General features: G+C 42.0%; 2 protein-coding genes across 4 annotated transcripts; one reads left to right on the top strand and one right to left on the bottom strand.

Annotated features, from left to right (window-relative positions):
• Nucleotides 1-56: 56 nt before the first annotated feature.
• Nucleotides 57-18,379, bottom strand: crybg1a (crystallin beta-gamma domain containing 1a). Of its 2 annotated transcripts, XM_049740507.1 has the most exons (23): nucleotides 18,051-18,379; nucleotides 13,737-13,872; nucleotides 10,464-11,752; nucleotides 8,729-9,690; nucleotides 5,666-8,607; nucleotides 5,556-5,594; nucleotides 5,369-5,487; nucleotides 5,017-5,194; nucleotides 4,784-4,923; nucleotides 4,496-4,622; nucleotides 4,381-4,416; nucleotides 4,134-4,297; nucleotides 3,874-4,000; nucleotides 3,656-3,801; nucleotides 3,178-3,304; nucleotides 3,058-3,084; nucleotides 2,513-2,625; nucleotides 2,202-2,334; nucleotides 1,977-2,116; nucleotides 1,672-1,795; nucleotides 1,413-1,571; nucleotides 999-1,161; nucleotides 57-702 (listed from the first exon to the last, which is right to left on the bottom strand). In XM_049740507.1, the coding sequence occupies exons 1-23, from the start codon at nucleotides 18,377-18,379 to the stop codon at nucleotides 614-616; spliced, it is 7,809 nt and encodes a 2,602-aa protein (XP_049596464.1). In that variant the 3' UTR covers nucleotides 57-613. The 2 variants fall into 2 exon arrangements, with proteins under 2 accessions (XP_049596464.1, XP_049596465.1); XM_049740508.2 differs by lacking the exons at nucleotides 13,737-13,872; nucleotides 18,051-18,379 and adding an exon at nucleotides 12,320-12,535.
• Nucleotides 18,380-18,397: 18 nt separating this feature from the next.
• ccr6b (chemokine (C-C motif) receptor 6b) lies at nucleotides 18,398-22,256 on the top strand. Of its 2 annotated transcripts, none has more exons than XM_049740540.1 (2): nucleotides 18,398-18,522; nucleotides 19,983-22,256. In XM_049740540.1, exon 2 carries the CDS (start codon nucleotides 19,992-19,994, stop codon nucleotides 21,078-21,080), a length of 1,089 nt encoding a protein of 362 aa, XP_049596497.1. In that variant the 5' UTR covers nucleotides 18,398-18,522; nucleotides 19,983-19,991; the 3' UTR covers nucleotides 21,081-22,256. The 2 variants fall into 2 exon arrangements, with proteins under 2 accessions (XP_049596497.1, XP_049596496.1); XM_049740539.2 differs by lacking the exon at nucleotides 18,398-18,522 and adding an exon at nucleotides 18,694-19,032.
• Nucleotides 22,257-22,997: the final 741 nt, after the last annotated feature.

Raw genomic sequence — 22,997 nt, 5'->3', positions numbered from 1 at the left:
TTCTTTACAATCATGGCGACAAAGTGCATTATACAGTTAAATGATACACGGGAACATAACAGATATTTTCTCTTTTATGTTTACATATTTACAACAGTGGATTCAAAATTTGTCTGATTGAAAATTAATCTAATCTACAAATAATATGAATCACATTCAGTGTTAAAACTTTAACAAGACTTTACAATATTATCAACAGCAGTGACGAAATATGTAGTAAATAAAATATATCTTTGGAGTTTAGAATTCATTGCGTCCATCGACATGAGATGAGGAAACAGACACCATGGAGTAAAGACGTTAACGTACCATAAAGTCAGGAGAGCCACCACATTAAGATGGGACTGACGTTTTGCTCCGAGCAATGCAACATATCAACACAATGCTAGATAAATAAGAACATACTTCTCTTGCTTATATAATACAAAAATATGAACAAAAGTGTTAAGTTAACGATAACTGTACAGAACATTGTCAGAACATGGTGACCCTCCTCCAGAAGGGTCCAAATGCTACGAGAGTGCAGTGTTTGTGCAAAGCCCCACTCAGGACTGAGTGGTTGTGTGCTCCACGAGCAGAGCCACGTTGGTGGGCCACAACATGGCCCGGAGCGTTACAAAACCTCCAGTGTCCATCTTTGGTTTGGTTTTCCTTCCACAAATGTGTTGAGGATCACTTGGTTCTGGTCGTACTGGTGACCTCCTATGATACAGACCAGAGTGTTATGTTAAGTTACTAGTCATGAAGTTATTTCAAAATGCTCAAAGGAATTTGTCACTGGCAGATCTGCACATTTACCAGCAGGTGGTGCTGTTGCATTGGAATAGGTCAAGTACGATATATACCAGGAAATAAGCCCTTAAATTAAATGGTAATAAAGTAAAAAATATCGTTAAAAGTAACTTTTAGCTTTTAATATGTATTTAATATGTGTTAAGAATATGAAAATGCTACTCAAAACACAGCCTGCCTGTACAATCTCAACAGGGGAATCTGACCTTTGACCTCAAGGACCAGGCCAGGTTGGAAGTGGGAGCGCACCACACCATCCGAGGTTATATCCCACAGCTGGTTGTCTTTTCCTCTCTCTGGAGACACGCAAAGCCGACTACCTGCCATCACCATGTCTCCTGCGGTCTGCAGGCCACAGTCCTCAGCCAGCTGCGAGCAAACGGTGCATACGACTTCGTTTTTGGGGCCATCGAGAGATATTGTAAATATTCTGAACTGATCATTCAACAATCGTTGCGAGCATTTGTTGCACACCCACAACAATCTGCTTAGTGAAAATTCAAAGACATCCTGCTCGAGAGAGAAAGCCAAAAATAGTGATTTCCTGCATACACAATGAAGTTAATAAAAAAAAAAAAAATTAAGAAGGACATTAAGTATTCAGTATTAGGCATGCTTACCTTACAGATAAGCTGACCATCTCGATAGAACCAGAGTTGCTCATCGCCACCTGTGTCTTCTATGGCATTCACCCTCATCAGGTGGACATCTTGTAGCGCCCCCGTCAATGACATCAGACATCCCGTCTCCTTGTTCCGCAAACGGATACTGATCTGTTTCTGTTGGTGAAACACATCAACATCAACTTAGTTAGCTGAACAATAGTGTCACATTGCGCAAGACAGATGATGACATTTGGCAATGAAGGTCTCTCAATACCTGCCGCAATGGCCGCAACGATCCGATTCCCTTCCATCCACTGAACGTGCACCAGTCGACGAATTGACCCGGCTGAAGCAGGAGCTGCCGACCGCGGTAGTTGCTGCCTTCGTACAACACCCAGCTGATAGGGTCAAATGTTAAACAACGCCATGAACGCCATGTGAAAAAGTCTTTGTAGTATTAATCATTCAACGACTCTATACCATATTCTGGATCATATAAAAAAACATTATTATTTGGATTTAAGTCAGCAGCAAGTCAAAACTAAGTGCTTTGATAGTAATAAATAAGTCAGTACTTACATTCCTCCTTCTACCACCAGAGAGCGTACGTGAGCAAACAATCCTGCTCGGTGCAAGTTGACTGTCCCTCGAGTCAGCACCACCCTGCGACCTGCGCAAGCCACCTTGCTGAATAGCAAGAGGGAGGGTAGAGACAACTCCTGCACAAGATAGCGGAGAGCTTTATGACTCACGTGCAATATGACACGAACCCGCCGCACAAACACAAGAAACGAAAGCACTCACATGGGCAACAGTTTGCATAGAACGGATCCTCACGTCTGAGGACGGGAAGCCCATCAACTCAGTGTCGGCATATTCTCCTTCCTCCAGCAAGTACATGTTGTTAGTGAAGTTGCCGCCTTCGTATGCAATCCAGCTGAGTGTGAAATAAACATTATTATGGACACTGCACACCACGTGTTAGTATTTGCATTTCCAATATCTTGAAAATTTACGCTGCCTCAAATATAGTTGTCACATTGCGTTTGTGTGACCTACATTATTTATATCTTGCAAATATGTAAACATTATCTGTTGGGTTGTGGCTTGCGTACCTGCCATCCAGCACCTTACAGGACCTGGGCACAAAGTCCTCATCCAAAGCTTCTGCGCTGTCCTCCAGAACCACCAGTTGACCCTTAAAATGGGGCTCAGAGAACAGCTTCACCTGGATAGAGGTTTTATACAGTTAGATTTCACACATTTAGGATTTGAAACTTCCACTATCCTCCCATTTTACAAAAAAAAAATGCATAAAAAAGTCAATTGAATACATTGTCAATAGTTGAAAATGGCTGCCTCTTTTGACCCTGGACAAGGAACGCCATAAGCCATCAAAAAACTAGCCAGATGAATTGTATTTGTTCATGTCAGCGTGACATTTGGGATAATTGGCTTTCCGCACGGAATCTGTTCTGTTCTGGCTCAAATACACACAGAAATAGCTCCGCCCTCTTGACCGACATTTGCGACCTCTGACATCACAAGCGTCCTTCTGGATGAATGGCTAGAAATTCCCACAGACCCACCCTAACATTTTGTACAATGCAATACTTTTGTTCATTTACTAGAAAGGAGGGGAAATGGTTACATAACATACCTTGAACCGAGATTCCAGTAGTGTTTCCTGTAAATTAAAAAGTGAGAGAATGTGAATGAGGGTTTCAAACAACTAAAGTGACTTCTTGATTCAAACGGGATTTTTTTTTTTTTTTTTTACATTGAAAACTGGCTGAATGGATGATATCTTGAAATTCTGGGCACCCCAGTCTTCTGGACACAAATACAGGCCTCTCTCCAGGATGTAAAGCTCGCCGCTGAATGCAGAATTCTCAAATGCCACCCAGCTGACATCAAAAGGAAAAAAAATACAATAAAAAAAAAAAAAACACATCTTATTTTGATATGTATCCTCAGGGGCTGTTTGTCTGCATCATCAAGGTGTGTCAAGTTTGAAAAGCGACAAAACTCTTCGCTACGTTTCTAAGAAGACTGGCACACACCTTAAATTCCAAGCGTCTGCATGAGAGGACAAGATCTCCAACAATTTATGTTACGCCTTAATGTTTTTACTGTCTCAATCCTCTGAATGTCGATTCTAAAGTGTACAGCGGCAGTTTTGTCCCCTTAGTCAGTACGTGGGGAGCATTTCTGTTTACAAGTGGAAAATAAAGAGCAAAATATCGTGTTTGACTTACACCCCACTCAGGACGTTGATGGATTGGGTTTTTATGGCATGGCCGATTTCCTGCATGTTGACAACGGGGCCCATTAGATCCACACTCAGCCCCCGCTCATCCAAGTTGGGCTCACTGAACAATTTAATGTGTGGGGACAGGAAATCCTGCACAAAAATATTCTTTCTCATGATCCATTCACATTCAATGAAGGCACTCAAGAATAAAATAAAGCTTACCGTCCTAATGGGCCGAAGGGATAGTAGACCATCTTCCGATCCGCCCCAATGGCTGCAGTGAGAATATTCCCCTTCCTCCAGGATGTATTGCTGACCCTCAAAATCTTCCTCTTGATAGCCAACCCAGCTACCAGACCAAAGCGCAGAGAAATGATGTCACATAGTCCAACAGTTGGACCTTTCTATTATGGCTCATATGTATCAGGAATATAAATATAATTGATCCCACCCGATTGGCATGGATGAACTCAAATACTCACAGTCCACCGAGTATCTTGATGGACCCCACTGTGGAGATTGTATTCTTCGTTCCACCAGAGCTGCTTTGTTCTGCTTCTCCCTCTTGCACACTCTGCAGTGTGTACAAGTCACCATCCACCTCTAAACACTCTCCTTCGAAATTGGCCTTCTCGAACACAAATGCCTGAACAAGCCAAGAAAGGAAATCAACTGGAATGAGTGACAGTAGATACAATTTCCAACATAATGAACAGAATGAATGCAAACCTTGACTTCTTCAGGATGTTCCACCCTTATCGCTCCCTGTAAAGATAGGCAGAGGCTGTCGGAATTCACCAATAAACAAAAGACCAATGCGATTCCATGCACAGTCAATACTTACAATTCGAAGAGGCCTGAGAGAGCCAACAAAGGGCTGAGGGAATCCCCACGTCTGCGAACAAGGAAACTCGCCTACTTCCAGCACTCCTACCAAACCTCCGAAGCCCGGATCGCTGTACACCAGCCAGCTAAACGAGACAAAGTCGATTCATAAAGACAATGCAGTTATTACCAGCGCCTAATCACTAGTTTTACCGTCTTCTCATAATAACAATCCCTTGTTGCACTCAGATCATGCAAACGACACAAGATTAGATCTTCAATCAGGCAACAGTTAACGTCCACTTACACTCCAGAATGGACCTTGATGGAACCAGTGGCTTGGGGGATTCCAAAGGAGCCAATTTCAAGAGTGTCATCGCAGTAAGATGACACCCTTCCCAAACCATTAACCTCCGTGAACAGGTCAATTCTGGGTTGGCTATAGTCCTGTAACAAATACAATATTTGCTGATTAATAATGACAAAAGTCCAGTCACACTTGAGATGGAAAACGGAAGCAATGTTTGGATAGCAACTTACGTTTACTGCCAGTCGAACAGAACCGATAGTCAAGGGTGTCTCGGATACAGGCTGACCCTTGTCGTCCAGAGTCGTTGGGGCGCCTTCGTCGGCCCAAATGTTCACTAGGTGATCTGTGTGACCTTCCTCCAGGGCAATGACACGACCCTGGAAGCCCTTGTGTTCGTACAGGAGCCAACTAAATTGAAAACAGCAGTCAAAAATGTGACGAAATAATTTACAAATTCTAAATGTAATTGATTACACTACAAAGACAAGATATTTAATGTTCCGACTAAAACGCAACTTTTGGCAAACATATCAAACAACATAAAAAAAATAGGACATGGGGGCGAAAAAGCAGCCAGCTTACCATCCTCTGATGGCCCGCACCAAGATGAAAGGAGAGAGTTTCATCTGCGTGGCATCCTCCACGTCACCACACACTTCGTAGACTTCACCTTCCAAGTTGTCGTGTTGATGTATGAAAAGCTGGAGCGGGACACAAGGGGTTACTCATCAAGAGAAATGTGCAAAAATAAAAAAAAAATCACTTATACCTTTGCAGGTCTTTTGTGGACCCCTTTGACCACAGGTGTCTGCAAGGAAATTTCAAAATGAAGGAAAACGACTGAAGTCAAGAACCTCGTTAAAATAAGCCACTGCCTACCTTTGAAGGATTCTTCGGGATGTATTTGGTGGGTGGAGGTAGCTCAGCATTATTGACTTTAGGCGTCGAGGCCTCGTCCATAGTACGAAGTGGTTCCGGATTCGACTTGCTTTCGGGTGCCCTTGTGGAGTCCTGGTCAGTATCTGACTCTTCTCTCGGTTTTGTTTGTGAAAGCAAGGGCAGAGGAGAGGGGGCGGGACTTATAGTCGATTCACGGGGCGCATCTTCGGGAGTCACGCCCTTGGTATCTGATTGATGTTCAGGAAAGGTTGAGTCAACTGTTTCCTGTTTTCCAAGTGAGGGCACATTTTTCTGTTGTTTGTTATTTTGGTCAGCGGCTGCCGTTTCCTCTTGGCTCCTCTTGGTGGAACGGGGGGAACTCAGCAAGCTCGAGAGGATGGATAACCTTTCTAATCGGGAAGATAGCTTTCCGGGCCCCTCTCCATTGTTCTGCTCAACCTGTAGCCCGACTTTGACGTTTGTTTTGTCTTTTTCCTCATCAGGTAATTCATTTTGGTCTTTATGGACCGGCTCGTGCTTTTCCATGGCCCGCGCTCGCCGGCTAGCGGCTTTTTCTTTTAACATCATGGCTGGGGATGGGTCCTTGAAAGCTTTGCTTTTCTTTCTCAAGCCAATTTGGAATTCTTCGGGATCAAAGGTCTTCTCAAAATGATCCTCCTTGATGGCCGGCATAGGGGGAATGGGGGATTTTTTACAGGGGTGCTTTTTTAGAGGTACCTGGAAGGGGATGCCACCTGCTTTAATGCTGCTGATGAAATGGTCCAAATCGTCTTCGCTGGCCGAGGCGCCCGCTTTCCGTCTGTTGTCCTTTTTCGGTTTGTGATGATGATCCACGTCTAACCAGCTGGATGGTGACTCCTTCTTCAGCGGAAGAGGGGAGAGGTCCTTAAGGAATGCTTTTATTGGCTGTTGAGAAGCTTCTTGCGTTGTCTTTTTCTTTTCTTGGGGTTTTAAACCATCAGCGGCCATGTCTTTCTTAATCAGGCTGAGCTCGGACTCATTTTTTTCTTGAGACACCGTTTCAATAATTTTGTCCAAATTTGCATTTTCTTTTACATCAATCTCACGGTCATCGATTTTGCTCGTGGACAAGTCGGCAGGCATTTCAGGATCTTTGTTCTCTATAGGTTCTGCTGTTATCTTATTTGCTTTGCTAGATTCTGCATCGTCAGTAACATCCTCAACTTCATTCTCATTTGCGGGGGGCGCTTTTGCTTCCAAAACTTCTGGGGGAGAATCATTTGTTTCTTTTTGAGTCACCGATTTGTCCAAAAGTTGGCTTTCATCAGTTGCAGTATCAGCAATTCCATCGTGTTTGTCAGCACTCTTTAATTGTACTCCAACAGGTTTCTGGTCTTCAACTTCAGAGTTGGGACTCTTGTGTGAACTTTCATTCCCCAAACCTTTGGGTGATGAAGCATTTGTTTCACTATCTTCAATTGTCCTGATTTCACTTTGCTCCTCCCCTTTGTCACTGGTGGTTCCCCCATCCTGAGCGAGCGGTACTTTGGGTTCCAGATCTTTCATTGTTGATATATTCATCGGCTCCTGAGATCCTTTAGCTGCACATTCCTTCAAAGAATCATGAACAGCTTGGTGGGAGGCCAACGTCTCGGTTGTACTCTCAGAGACTGCAGTTATTTCTTCTGAATTGTGAAGTAAATGTTCATTTTTGGATGTTAGCTGGGTCGATTGAGTAGATCGGCTGATTTCTTTCTCTGGGCTTAACGCCTTGAGCTCCCCCATGCAGTCGTTGCCCATCGCTGTTGTGTGCTTCAGCTTTTCACTGGACTTTGATTCTTGTCCCTCCTTTTGTGAAAGAGCCACTTTGTCTAGCGGACTCTCAACATTCTTGGGTGCTTCTTCATTCTCTGCGTCTATTGACTGTGTTGGTTCCTTGCCAAGCTCCTCTTTAGGTTTCTCCACTTCTGTAGTAGTTTTGACTGAATCTGTGGTCAGTGCAGATGGATGAATTGTAATTTGTTCCTGAATTTTATTTGTTTCTTCAGCAGTGTTTAGAGTTGAAGATGTTGCCAAAAGACTTTTCAGCTCAGAATGAGGCTCTTTTGGAACACGTTCAATTGGCGGTACATTTGCATTTTCTACATTTGCATTTTCTTGAGGGTGTTGAAGGTGGGGAGAGGCTGTTAGGTTGTCACCATGGGCAGTGTGAGGCACCACTGCTAAATCTTCTTCTGAATGGCCCTTTTCCAGCTTTGCGTCATTCGTGGGCCGGGCTGATTCTGAAAATACTTCTTCATCCTTTGCCATCTCGGTTTTCACTTCCGGTGCAGCGCTGTCATCTTGAAATGGCTCCAATATGGTTTTCTGTAGGTCTTCATGCTCTTTGACCTCGGAACTGGGTACCGACTCAGTCGGCGCTACCTTGGCTATTTCAATTTTTACCGGTTTAACTTTGTCTTGAAGCGTGACTGTCACCACTGTTCTATTTCCTTTGATTATCGGAGTCTTTGAAATGTTTCCTTTAGGACGAGCGAGGCCCTCTTCAGATCCTCTGGCTTTTTCTTTGGTTTGGCTGGCACAAGAATGATTTGCGAGTGTCACACTGTGCTCTTGTTCCTGCTGAGACACGGATTTAACGTTCCTGTTTTTCAAACGATCTGCATCAACAACGTCTGCAGGTTTACCAGCTGTCTCGCTATTACCGTTTGGATGTAAAGTGTCCGAATCAGCGCTTGAAGTTTGTTGATTTCTCCTGGATTTAATATTGGGGGAGCCCCTTTGGCCTCTTGTGGGGAGCTTGCTCGGAGATGGGGGAAGAGAACTTTTTAATGGAGTCTTTTGTTTGGTCATCTTTGAGTCTTTTTTATCTTGGTTGGTGACGGCGGCGGGGTTGCTTTCCTCTTGGCGTTGTCTTGTTTTAAAGGTGTCACTTAATGGTTTTGGGGAAAGTGGGCCTCCTGTTGGGCACAAAAACACAAGCAGAAATCAGCAAAGCACGTAACATGACGTGCTTCAACATTAATCCAGTTAAAAGGCCACTTTTTATGTCAAGCCATTTTGTAGGAAAGATTTTTTTACCTTTCTTGGGACTTCCAGGAGGAGGAGGAGGCGTGTCAGTAGCACCTCTTTCAATATGTGCTTCTGCTTCTTGCTGGTCTGGGCACTTCTGGGCTTGTTTGGGTTTGTCTGCCTCTCCTTGGGTTGCGGTCATTTTTTTAGCATTAGTGTCACTCAATTTAGGTAGGTCACTTTTCAACTTTTTAGGAGATGAAACAGGCAGCCGGCTCTTTGGTATTGAGGAAGCGTGTTTTTCCTGACTATCCTCTTTCACTCCATTTACCAAGTCAATATGTTGAATGACATCATCATGGTCCTTTGACAATGGCCGGCAGGATGCTTTAGTAGGAGAAATATCAGCCTTGTTTTCCTCACAACTTGGTTTCCTGACACATTTGGGAGTCACCACTGCAGATTTGACAGATTCGTGAGCTAGTTTGGGAGTTTTCTGTAGTTTGGGAATAGCTGAAGATTCATCTGCTTCTGTTGTTTTCATCTCACTATCTGATATTTGCCTTTTGGGGATTTTAGACTTTGTAGGACTACTGCTGGATTTGTCTTTTGATGGTGTGATTGTTTTTTCATTGTTTTGTTGCTTTAGTGGCGGTAGCTCACTGGATGGTGTAACTTTATTGTCCTCGGTGGAGCCCTTGGCTTTTGTTGCCGCATTTTTGGCCTTGCCTCCCGTTGCCGAGGCTCGCGCTATGCTTTCAATGGCACGCCGGTTTTCTGCTGCTACCGTTTTGGAGCCTGTTGCTTGCTTAGTCCCATTGCCTCTTATTCCATATAGTCCAGGTTGTAGTTTGGATCTGTGCATGTCAGGGGTCGTAGGGGTATCCTCCGTTTCAAATGACTCAGAGACGGAATTTTGGTTGATTAAAAGTTCTGCCGTGTTTTGGTCTTCATTTTCATCAGATGGTGTAATTGATGTCGTGTCTACGTTCCCGTTTTCATTAGATTTATGTTTTGGGAGACTTTGTAATCTGGAAGGAAAGACAAAAGAATACATGAGTAGATACATAAATATGGACAACATGGACATCTGAGTTCCCACAAAGACAATCAATTCCTCATAATGCAGTTTCTGATGAAAAACTTGTTTCCATTCTAATTGCTGCAGTGCATTTTGTTTAATTTGCATTCATTTTTGCAATGCAGAATTGTGACAACCAAAATGAGTATGATATTTTTAGAACTACTTAGAATGGGCGATGCCCTTGCAAATCCGTAGTTAATAGTACTTAGGAAATAAGTCATTTTGTAAATAATACACTTATGAACTTCTAAGATAAAGCTGTTAGGAACTTGATCCATGGTGTATTTATGCAAGTCAAAAGGTAAACAAGTCCAACTCATTTTTGACACTGACTTCATTTGCACAATCTTGCAGTCTTATAGCTGGCTCAGTGTCTATGGAGCTTCTTCACAAAAGTGCAGTAGTTGGGTTGTCCAACAAGTTTTGTAATGACTAACCAAAGACACACAGGAATGATGACGATTTACACTGTCGCAGAGTACGAAAAGTGAATGCAAGTTAATTACATCACATCCTGCGCTTTAACTGTTTTAAAAATGTCATCACTCTATTTAATGAGACTCTCACAATATAAATATTTCAGCGCCTCGGTCGGTGTCTGTTGTTCCCTTCTGATACAATAGAGCAGGAAAATCCAAAGCTCAGGTTGCATGAACCCACCTGCTTTTGTGTACTCCGTTCAAAGGAGCCTTTCAAACACAAACAATCAAAAATACTCACAAGTTGTTTGTCTGCTCCTGTCCCGTCTTCAAACAAGAATTGTCGGCGTCTTCCTCTGGCACTTGCTTATTCCGTTCCGAAGTTATCTCGGGGTTGCTGAGCACTTCACGGGCCGCGTGGTTGGGCTTTGAAGGCAGATTCACAGTCTTGCGTGTCACACAAGTTACTTTTGACCCTTGTCTCTCCTTAAAGGGGTGTTTCTTTGAGTCGCTGCCAGTGCGAGTCTCCTCGGGCTGCCGTAAAATAATTTGCAAATGCTCGGGAGTTGGCGCGGAGGAGGAGGAGGAGGAAGAAGACAATTCTGGCAAGCTGCTTGTGGCGCCTGGGCTCCCCTGAGTCATGGAGTCATTCTCTGGAAATACTGTGACAGGTATTGCTAGCACGGGAGGCGAAAGTGGTGTGGAACCCTCCTCCTCTTCTTTCATCCGATCTTCTGTTACCTCCTCCTTCCCAATTCTCTCCTCCTCTCCCAGGTAAGTATCAACTAATATGGCTTTGAAGAGATGAGTAGGAGATGCAATAGGTTGTGCTGAATTTTCCCCGCCGTCATCTGGAGGACCCTCCTGAGTTGAGATGAGGTTACTTGCGGGTAAGGGAGAGCCCAATGTTATTCCCGTTAAGGTCGTGCTGTGGACATGCTCGCCAGCTTTTACTGATGCTTTTGACGTCGCCAAGCTTATGGAAGTTAAGTTAGGTGATTTTGGAGGTGCGGCGTTAATGGGAAAGGGAATTTGAAGCGTTGGAAGCTTGGTTGGGGTATCACCCACAGGGATGTCCTCCAAACTCATATGCAGCCTTTTGCTCACCTCCTCCACCACTGACTCAGCAAATCCCATCTCTGAATTGGAGTCAGAAGATAGGGGCAGAGTGGGGCTTTCAAAGTCGAACGCAGTGGGGGTCACATTTCCTGAATTCCTTTGACTGTCGGAGGTGTCGAACACAGGAACCTCCCTCACACTGCTACAGCCACTGCTGCTGGAGTCTGAAAATCGAACAGCTTCCCCATCAGCCAATCGACAAACCACACTGGAGGCACTGGGGCTGGAGCTTTGGCTGAGGGTCTCCTCACTCTCGGAGGTCAGTCTGTAATCATTGTGCGAGGGGGTAGGAGTTTTTGAGCCATCTTCCTGCTTCAGCGGAGATGAATCTGGAGACATGGGGGACGTCGGGGAACCGGGAGAAGAGGCATTGAGTGAAGTGTCTGAAGTCTCGCTGCTTCGGCTCCTCCTCTTCTTGGGTTTGAAGAAGTGACTGAGACGGCCCAACACGCCCTTTTTCTCCTCGGAATTCTAACAAAAGACAGACACGAGATAAATGTCCAAGTGGTGAGAAAAGCATGTTGTCTCTTACAACCCTATGTAACTTGTTTAAAAGAAGAATCAAGTTGTAAACGCTTCAGATTAATCTGCTTATAAATTTAAATAGTCTGCTAATTAAAAAAAAATGATATTACAAAATCAGTAAACAATTTAGCAGTACTACTATTGAACTAGACGCCTTGAATTTATTGACTTTATGATTTTGGACATGTTTTCTTTCAAATACATATCTCAACATCCAAAGAGAATAAACAGCCAAGCTAAGGTGAATAATTAACTCTGAATATAAATATGAAACTAGATGAAAAGATCAAGGGTTATAAACTGAGGAAGGAAACAATCCCAATTGAATAAGATCCAAATCCAATATGAGGTGTCTTCACATTAGAAAAGATAAAGATTCTGTCTGATTTGAATCAATCAGTATACTTCTCAGCAAACTGACTTTCAGATGTTATGTCATAAAATTTGCAAAATGTTAGCAGCAACAGCTGTGACTAAAATGTGTATGAGAATGCAAAAAAACAAGTTACATACCATTTAACTAGCTGTAAGAGTTCTTTGCAGATTACGTTGAAAATCATTCAAAGAGCACCGACAATCTCCTTTAGAATAATCTCTTAAAAAGCATCTCTCCTATGTTGTTAGTCCTGCCCCGGACGAGTGACAACAAACAGCAGTGGTGGCGTGTGGCTCTGCTTAAGGGCACGGCCACGATAACATTTGAGCTTTTGAAAACGGCGGCAAACAAGAACGTTACAATCCGGTAAAATTGAAAGGGTGTGGGAAAAGAGGGGAAACCCCACCCTTCCTCAGCCTGAAGGGATATCACGAGAGCTGTTTTCTCTCGAGCCTACGTTATTTATGACATTTGTTCCATAACATAAAAGTTGATCTCTTTTTATATAGTGAATTCAAGCACCATTTGCCCAAGTGTGTATCACAAATCTTTTTGGAATATAAAAAAAAAGGTCAATAAACACCACAGTGTCAAATGTTACCTCTATTTGAATAAACAAACAGCCACACTTGGCTGGGATTTCCAGTTCATGTTTAAACAAAATAAAGAAAGACAGACAGACACCTATGTATGAAGTCTCGCTTAGAGCTTGAGTCCGTAGAGTAACACATCAACTTCAACACTGTTCAGTATTTGAGTCTTAACAACAGAGCGGTGTCCCCTTTGTATATAGTATATAAAAAACATTTTAAAGTTCATTGATAAACATGTGCATGCTCACACTCACTTTAAAACACACTTAAACTCTCACACAGACAAACACAACACTACCGTTACAAAATCTGCTGAATGAAAGTACAGTAACTCAAAGTTCAAAGTACAGCTTGAGTTGAACTCAATGTTAAAATTTGAAAAATGAGCGTTCTACGGCAATAACGATAATGCAAATATGGGGAAAAGCGTAGGCGAGCAGGTTTGGCAAGTTCAGGTAGTGAAAGAGCCCGAGGGACACTGACATCCCAAAGGATAATGCTCATCACTACTAGTTTGGTTATCTGACATGTTATTTTGCGCTCTCTGCCGGCTGAAATGGGTTCCCACTCTTCAACTATGACAATCAAAATAACAAAAAAATACATTGTGTCAAATAATTGCAATCAATCTGACAGATATTACTCTGAACTATGTCGTCCAAGTGAACTCTAACCTCAAAGAAAGATTCCATTTGAACTTATCAAGATGTCTACAGATTATTGCCGGTTTTACGACATTGACGGCGGCCTTTTAAATGACGACAAGAGCAGCGCATCTTATCAAGTGCTTTATCAGAAAAGCAAGTCAGACAATAGGCATAAGAGTTCCCTTCAAATGCAGCAGTTTTAAATATGCATTCATATCAAATTCAGAAACCAAACTGAGAGCATAGGATGTGCACATTTTTTTTCCAATTCAAGAACACCATTCATAGTTTGTGCGAATGAATTAAACACTGACCTTGAAGTACTTGGGTGGTAAAGAGGGATTTCCTTGCTGAGTCATGTTGATCATGGACTTGGTGTCAGAATGAAGGTCCCACTCGGATTCGGTTTGGAATGAGCACGCTGTCGAAACACTCATCTGGTCGTAACTCCTGGTAAAGTCAGGCGGGAAGCAGAAAAGGAGGGGTGGGAGAGAGAAAGGGGGGGTCAAGAGGATATGAGGTCATTAGTTTTTTTTCCCCCCTCACTGTTCAGTGGGTCTTGACAAAAGATTTCACTCAGGCTTTGCTCCTATATTTGGCACTGTCCTGTTCTCTAAGACAAAAGGAGTGTTCCAAGGACAAGGTGCAGTGACATTTAAAGTTGCATCAAAATTTTTGGCGTAAGTTTAAATGTACAAACGAAGACAGAGGAGAAATATAATAGGAGACTTGGCAGGCTACACAAGTTCAAAGTAGAAGACCACCGTGGGGGAGCAATTAGAGTGCCTTTGCAAATTCTGGCTCATGTGTGAGGCATGAGGAGCATTTTTCTGCAGCTAGAGATACCACAATATAGGGACACAACTATTACACTCTAATCCAAAAATAATATTGTGGTACTAAATGAAAATTAGAAATAATAATTTGTTAAATTTACATTCATTTGAAGTAAAGTCAGCTTGGAAGTTTTTAGACTAGATATGTCAGCAATAATGTGTTTTCTCCACAAGAGGGCGCAAGCGGTTTGTTTTTCACTAAACATTAGCCATTAAATATGGCTTTTACTCTCTAACACTTAGAATGTCAGGACTGAAAGCTGACCTGAAGATGAGCTTCCTATCACCAAGCATTTAATATGAAAAGACAAAAAAAAAAAAACCTTGTCAATCAGGGTTCTGCACACCATAGCAGAAGTGGAGATATACGGTATCATATTTACATTCTTCTCCAGGGCTGAACTTACCTCAGCACACCACACCTCACTTCATGGCATATTTTGCTCAATTATGGGCTCTTTTGTTTCATCATGAGCACCAAGTGCACAAAGCAAGGTGCATAAAGAAATGATTTGATGAGTTGCACTTGAGAACCCAGATCTCATCTCATCAAACATTTTTTGAGGTCAACTACAACCTGAGATGATTTAACCTCAACGATGGTCAACCATTGAAGAAGCGGACTGATCTCAAATATGTTATTTATCATTCAGTGGGGTCAGTGAGATGCACGTCTTGAATCAATTGAAAACAAGGAGGGGGAGCGGTCATCAATTACATAACCTTTGACACTGATGGATTCACTCAAGTTTCCAAGTGTGATCAAACGCTTGCTCAGTCAATAACTAGAACTACAGTCGAACTGATTGACTGATTTAAAGGCAATGAATTTCTGTGAAATTTAGCTCTCTGGCACAAACCAGCCCCAACTTGTCTGAATTTTGTCAGTGCACAGCAGACAAAGGGTCTGCTTGTTACTTCACTACACATGAAAACTAATGTTCACCGATAGGGCACTGATAAAGAATGCCACACAAAAATACTTCAAAGTAAATACTTCAGGAAAATCCATAGGACAAAGGGTAAAATTGAACAAAAGAAATAGGGGCCAGGTCAGTGTTGAAAAGCTGCAAGTATTCTAGGCCCCCAGTAAGTACTGTGTGACCTCATGCTGCAAACATTGCACGCACGGAAGGGCAAAATAAATGTAGCAGTTCTTTACTGGTGCTATCTCTTCTCTCCATATTTTTTTATTGTACATTATAAGACAATTGTTGTGGTTTCAACAATAAAACTGTGGGGTCATTTTAGAAAGTAATCTCTGTTCTTTGAATGTTTTTAAGATCATAATAAACCACAATTCAAGTCAGGATTAAAATATAATTGCTCAGCGCATGTCATACAGGTACATGCATGCATACACACAAGCTAACACTAAACAGCTGTCAACAGGTCCTCATCTTGCCATTATAAACAGGCAATCTGAACAAACACACAGGTCCACCACTTAATAGAGGTCCTCTCCATATATTGAAGCAATGGAGAAGAAACAAAGCACATGATTTAGTTAGAGTTAAAACCATGAGCAAACCTGTTTAATTGCAAAATATTTTCTACGACTTCCTGAATTGCTTCTGATAAGAAAAAAAGCACGCAGCAGCAAGTAATTTGTCTGATAACACAAGGCCTCAATGTTTGTTTTATAATGAGAATGTGTGTTTGGAAAATGACAGTTTGCCAGATGTTGGGTGTGTCCCGAATGCTCTGCAGACTCCAACCACTTCCCTTGGAACTAATAACCAACAGGAGAGTGGAAGGTGAACCAAAAGCATTATATCATGTGTTGAGTTGTAATGATATTTTAAACTTTGTTACGGCAACAGCTCGTAGTGAAACGCTGTATAAATAAAGATGTGGATTCTATTGTATTGTACTTATGAAGGCAAAAAAAAAATAATCAACTGCAAGAATAACATTCAAACTCAGCTGGGATATTATTTGTTTTGATATTCTGACATTTCTTGAACAATAAGACCTTTCTTCTGCTACTAAAAATGTGCTGGCCTAATCCAAATTGGACTGTGCAAAAAGCACTCCAAGCCCAGAGGTATGTTTGGCTAAGAGCTTTGCTGTTCTCGAAGTTGTGCACACCTTCAGGAAGAGCATTTGGTCTTAAATAAGGCTGCATTATCGAGGCTTAATTTAGACAATTGTCACCAAGGTGATATTGTTGCATTTTTAAAACTGTGATATGATAGAGTGACAACTTGAAACGTGTGCAGTCAGGCAAATATTGCTTAATCAATCTGGTGAGTGGACTCTGTACTGCATCACGCACGCATCGAGCAGGGGAGCTCGTTACTGAATTTTTTGCACATCAACGCATGCAAAACTGAATACGTGATCCGTTTTGCGCAATCTTGCAGGCAATATCTGGGTTAGATACCGTGGGGTCATATACAGTCTTTATCGCAAACAAGGGTTTCAGTTTTGGTTTGCGCCTGTGTGCAATCTTGCGTTCACGCCTTCCAGAACAAGCTGTACCAGTGCGGTACAAAAAAAACCCGAACCAAACACACATGATATTATTTGCTGAGCACCATAATAATGAGATCACGCTGGTTCTTTCTTATTGAAAGGCAAATGGGTGTTAACAAAGTTCAATTGGCCAGGTGTGGATACACAAATAAATGCTCACTCCTTTAGGACAAAATGACATTCGAGACAGAAGAGCAATGTGGACACCTGGATCCAGCACAGGCAAATCTCTGTGGTGTGCTAATAATGCAAGATTATATATGGTTTTCAATAATGATTGAGAAGAATCCCATGAAATCAAATCTTGCAAAAAAAAAAATTAATTGAAAGCTAATTTGAAAATTGAAGACAACATAATGATGTAAAAAGAATAAATGAAAGCAGATAATGATATCCAATATATTATTATATCATATATGCAATATATTAATGTACAGGCTCAGAGGGATATATTTTGAAATTAAGAGGAGATGCAAGACAAAGTAAGATTAAAAACAACAAAGGTTAATATTTGTCACGCAATTAAAATCTTGTCTGACTGTTTCGTCTGGAATGACTTTGTTGTTAGTTAATAAGTGGCAGAGCTAATCATGTCTGTCACGTGGTGATGAATTTGTTCTCAACTGTCTTTTGTGTCTGACATTTTGCTGAAGTGCCGCATAAAGTTGCATTTAATGATTGAGGCGTCATACCCGCATGACAGGTTTCTTTAATGCTGCTGCTGCTGCCTTCTACAAAATGTTATTGTAGGTCAACCTAAGTGACAACAGACGTGGAGGCAAAGCACACTTGAATGGACACTGATGGACAGTTAAAAATCTTATATGAACTTTTCATGCATGCTTTGAAAATGTCGGAGGAAGCCACAAACCTGCAGAAACCCCACACAAGCAGGAAGAAAGAGTGCCCTGGAAAAATATTGTGGTTGTGGTTATATTTGCCTGTCAATTTGTCACGAGGCTGCTTTTACATGTTGACGTAATAAGAATCAGTGGGCTGGGTTTAATTTCTTTCTTTCTATTTGACTTGCATATGGAAAGAAAAAACTTGCCACCCAAGACTCATTCTACCTTCTCATGATTCTTTTTCAGCATTCATGCTTAGGGTTCAGAAAGTAGGTCAATAAGGTGCTGTCAGCCATTGCAAGAATATCTATGGATCTAATCACCTTGGTGCTTTTGCATTATGTCATTTCTAGAGCATAATAGCCAAAGTTCCACAATTGCACAAGAGCATGTGAGATAAAATATGGTTAGCTCCACAACAAGTCAACATTTATCAAATGTGAAGGTGTATAATTGAGTTGATTCTTACATGTGTCTGGTGAAGCTGTCCAGTTCATTGGGGAACAAGTCATCGTCGCCAACAGCTCTGTCTTCTTTCTGCTTAGATTTCTTTCGTTTAAACCTGAACGACAACGACCGCTTCCCTTTTTTTTCCTTGGGGGAAATGAAAACGCCATCATCGGGTAGTGCAGCTGCGGCAGCTGCGGCGGCGGCTGCGGCGTCTCCGGGGCTCACCGGTGAAGTCTGCAACGTGTCTCCATCCGTGATGGAGTCCGATTGCTTGGATGCCTTGCCTTCTTTATCCGGTGACTTGACTTTGAACAAATTCTTCACTTTTAAAGAGCTCGACTTACTCATGCTGAATTGGAAAAAAACGTCAAAGAACACAAATGGATTGAAAACTTAGAGAAGAGTGGACCAAGTTGAGTCAGTTGGAGGCGTGAACGACTGGGAAAACCTGCGGGGCGGGTTACCTGCCTGCCTGCCTACCTGCCTGCCAGGTAATCAATCACGTGCTGGCTTGATCAATTCCGGTTTATTCTCAAAATAAACGGCTAGTGTTGCTTAAGGATCAAACTCGCGAAGACGACAGAATACGTGCTTATCGTCCTCAATATAATATATTAGAAATAAATCATTAACTCTTACTTTCAGTTCGTTGGAATGATAGCGCTGCCTGCTGGTCATATTGGGGAGTACACCAGGGTCACCTTTTGGGAAATGAGAAAAGGAAGTCGCATGAAATGTGATTTGTTGCAAACTTTTCTTCACAAATGAATGTTGGTTTTTTTGGGGGGGAGGGGGATCTCTGGTGGCAGGTGCCGAAAAAAATTATACAGAACATGATCAGGAAGCAGGAAGATGAAATCAGTTGAGGCCCCCCCTTTGGTCTCCTTCCTTTTTTCTTTGCTGCTTACCTCTGTGACTATAACCTCCCCTTTTTTCATAAGCAGCCAAGACATTGTGGAACTTTTTGCCAGCATTTGACACAGAAAACCATTCTTCTGAGGGTATGTTTTTGAGTTTCATGTAAATATTTTGGATTGGTTTGCATAAAAATAGAAGGCTCATAAATGAAAACTTAATTTAAAAATATTATAATGTCTAGATACATTATTAATTATTATTAATAATAATTATTCATCATAATTATTAATTGTGCTTGTCTTTTATGAAAATGAATACAGTAAAACAAACTTAGGGATTAGATATTTTGCATTTATTTAATTTGATCAAGCGATAAACTGAGCGATAATTTGCAAAAGTCGATTTCCACACATCTTTAATAATATTGGCTGTATGAATGAATAAGTAACTTCAATCAGTGTTAATGTTGCAATTCCTGGTATTAAAGTATCCTCAGAGACAATATACAGTAGTATTTAAAACACTTCTTCAAAAGGACATCTAATAAAATGCAGATTCCTCTTTTAAACTCTCATTTTGTTTTTTTCATATAGAATCCAGCTAGCACTTATTGACAAAAGGTCCCAAGTTCTGCAAAACGTTATTCAACATCTGTCAGACAGCAAACATGAAACAAAGTTTCTCAGAAGCCAGATTGCTTTCAAAACATACATCATTATTATAGTATGTATGGATGTTTGATGCTGCGCAAAAGATTTTTGGGTGATTGACAGAAAAAGCTAAATAGATGGATAGATGTTTTTGGGTGACCTGGTTTCATTTCATCTTTAGATACGTGACTTAACACGCATACGCTTTGATTCTTGTCTAAGATCATCACTGATAAGGATCAGATCAACTTTAAAGATCAAATGAAACCCTAACCTGACAAAAAACACTTAAATTGGGTCATGCACAACCAGAGGAAGAGACAAACTAGAACACTGCCTTTTATCCTTCATACAGAGTACGTGTGATATATAACTTTTGCTGACATTTGCATTGCTTATACCAGAAATATTTAGTATCACTCACCACTTGTTTTCTTCCCCAGAACCAAAACATGTCTTCAGTAGCTCCAGACTATTACAATCCCGGCACTGATGACTATACAGATGCGGAGCTGTGCAACCTGGATCCAAATCCCGCTGAAGTCATCACCCAAACCTACATGCACTCCCTCATCTGTGTCTTTGGCCTAGTTGGGAACATCCTTGTGGTGGCGACTTACTTATTCTACAAGAGGGCCAAGACAATGACAGACATCTACCTGGCCAACGTGGCGGTGGCCGACCTGACCTTTGTGCTGGCCCTGCCTTTCATCATTTACAACGAGCGGCACAACTGGGTGATGGGCACGGCCGTCTGCAAGGTGCTGAGGTCGGCCTACTGCATCAACCTTTACAGCGGGATGCTCCTGCTGGCGTGCATCAGCGGCGATCGTTACGTCGCCATTGTCCAAGCCACACGCTCTTTCGGGGCCCGCTCTAGTTCTCTCATCTACAGCCGCATCATGTGCACTGCCGTGTGGCTTTGCGCGGCTGCTCTAACGCTGCCCACCCTTATATACACCGAGCGCTTTGAGGAGAGCGGTCTGGGGGCCGAGAGCGTGCATGTGACATGTGAACTGTCTTTCAGCAACGACGAGACGGCCAAGTTAATCAAAATGCTGATCCCCTGCCTTCAAATGGCCATTGGGTTCCTGCTGCCCCTAGTGGTGATGGTGCTGTGCTACTCCAGCATCACGTGCACGTTGATACGAGCACGAAGCAGCCAGAGGCACAAAGCCATCCGTGTGGTCTTGGCCGTGGTTGTGTTCTTCATCGTGTGCCACCTCCCCTACAACGTGGCTCTGCTCAACCACACGCTTGATCTGTTTAAGCAGAGAAGTTGTCAGGGAGAAAGGCTCAATCTTCAAGTTCTGGCTGTTATGAAAACTGTGGCCTATCTCCACTGCTGTGTCAATCCCATCCTCTATGCCTTCATTGGCTCCAAATTTAGGAGCCACTTTAAGCAAATACTGATGGACCTGTGGTGCTTCGGTAAGAGGCACATCTCCTCAACCCGCTCGTCACGCGGCACGTCTGACGTCTGCATCTCGGGCTTCAGGTCTTCAGATGGTTCCAACAACTTCTCCTCATTTAGTGTTTGACTTTGACTCAACTTTATTTATTCCTTGGGATTGCTCGCTCAGGAAAATCTGGTTCAAGTAGCTTACGCAGGAATAGTAGAAAAGAGAATATTGTCTTTTAAATGTATTGTATTGTGTGCTCTCAAATGCAATCTGTTTTTTTAAATTAATGGAGCAGTTTTTTTGGGCATTAGTGAAATATACCTTTTTCTAAGTGCTAAAATGCTTTTCAAACAGACTCCATTGTTGATTTGAAGAGAGGATAACTTCTAAATGTATAGCTTTGATTTGTTGCCTTATTTGATCCTCGATGAATTCAAATCAGACCTGATTAAAGAGCAGAAGGTGGGGGAAAAAGTTTTTGCTTCTTAGTTTAGTTTCTTTGCCTATTGAAATGCATATATTCTCCTCATAAAATAAATCACAGACACCTGGCTTACGAATCATCAGTAATTGATCTGCATTAGTAATACATTTTACTTCCACTAGATAGCGGCAGTGATCTTTTGGAGTTTTGGGGTAAACTTGATTACACTGTATTAAGATACCACCACTCCATTATGATTAGAAGGTAAAAATGAAATTACATCTGTCTCCTCTGTCCATTCAGTCTTCATTGTGCATCTATCTGCTCCTCAACGCATGCATATATTCATCTGTGTGTCCTCTCACATAATATCTTGTATCTCTGTACATTGTCTAGAATTTAAAGACATTTAAAATCATCTCAAATGTGTTGACAGTTATTGCACAGTGTTCCAATCACAAAGAATGAACTGGAGGACACAGGGTGTGTCTTAAAATGTTTGAAGGTCTCTGTTGGTAAGTCTTTGTGCTCTCTGGTGAGGAATTACACCACAGGGGGATACACTATATGTCTTTTCGCATAGTTTACTGCAGTGATTTTGGGAGGTTTAAACCTTGGCCTCGTTCCAGAAAACTCTTCTGTTACGGTAACATGAAGTAACTCTTGATGGTAGCTACGGGACCTTGTTGTAACCTTCTGCTTTGAGGGGAAATGCACTCATTTTTTTAGCCTGGTTGAAATGTGTTAACCTCAACATCTGGTGTCTTATAATGAAGTCACATTTCTCGCTCTTATGTACTGTCTGATTCATTTTTGCCTTGTCAGCAATGCTCAAGAGTTTTGCCTCAACATGCTCTCACTGGATGATATGAAAACAGATTTGATTAAAGGAAGGAATTACAAAAGAATGCGACTTAAGTATTTTTTAAGGAGATGCAACCAGTTCCTTGGCGAATAGGAATTTTTATAATGAATGGGATTTTTTCTTCATCATAATTTGATACGGCACTGCTCAAAACACACCAAGGATAAAGAATGGTAGCAAACTTGATACTTCTTGGTGGGGCAGTTGAGTGTCATGCAAAAGCCCAGAAGAGTTTTCTTACCATTACGACCAGGGTTGCTCACTTCTTTGCTATACTCCTCAACTTTTCCAATCACTATTTTTACCCCAAAAGTGAATCACAACAATTTTATTTGGTGGTGTTGTTACACCCCGTATAGCCAGAATGCAAATGAACAACTCACCACTGGATTTAACTATATCCCCACTTTTGTTATTTTTACACCCCAAAAAAAAAATGGTTGCAGCCCCAATGTAATTTCATTTAACAAACCAACAAACACATGTTTCTATTTAGGCGTGTATTGAAAGCACCAGGCAATTTTGCTTGGCTGGCAAGAATTCTGGTCTTTCAGGCAACTAATGTGGCTGCCTTGTAATCCTTTTTCATGTCAAAGTGGTTCTACTTGTGCATGGCAACACATTCCTCGCCCCCAGCCCTCCACTCCACTCCACTCCTCCTATTAGTTGGCTCATTTTAGGCCCAAAGCAGAACTGATAAGGGTTCCTGGCAGTTTCAGGATTATCGTGCTGGGTCAGACTGTACCCTGCTGCTCTGCACCAAGGA

The sequence above is a fragment of the Syngnathus scovelli genome, chromosome 14 (assembly GCF_024217435.2).
Source record: "Syngnathus scovelli strain Florida chromosome 14, RoL_Ssco_1.2, whole genome shotgun sequence".
Lineage (NCBI taxonomy): Eukaryota > Metazoa > Chordata > Actinopteri > Syngnathiformes > Syngnathidae > Syngnathus > Syngnathus scovelli.
Note: the sequence above shows the minus strand (reverse complement) of the source record. Positions and strands in the feature narration are given on the sequence as shown.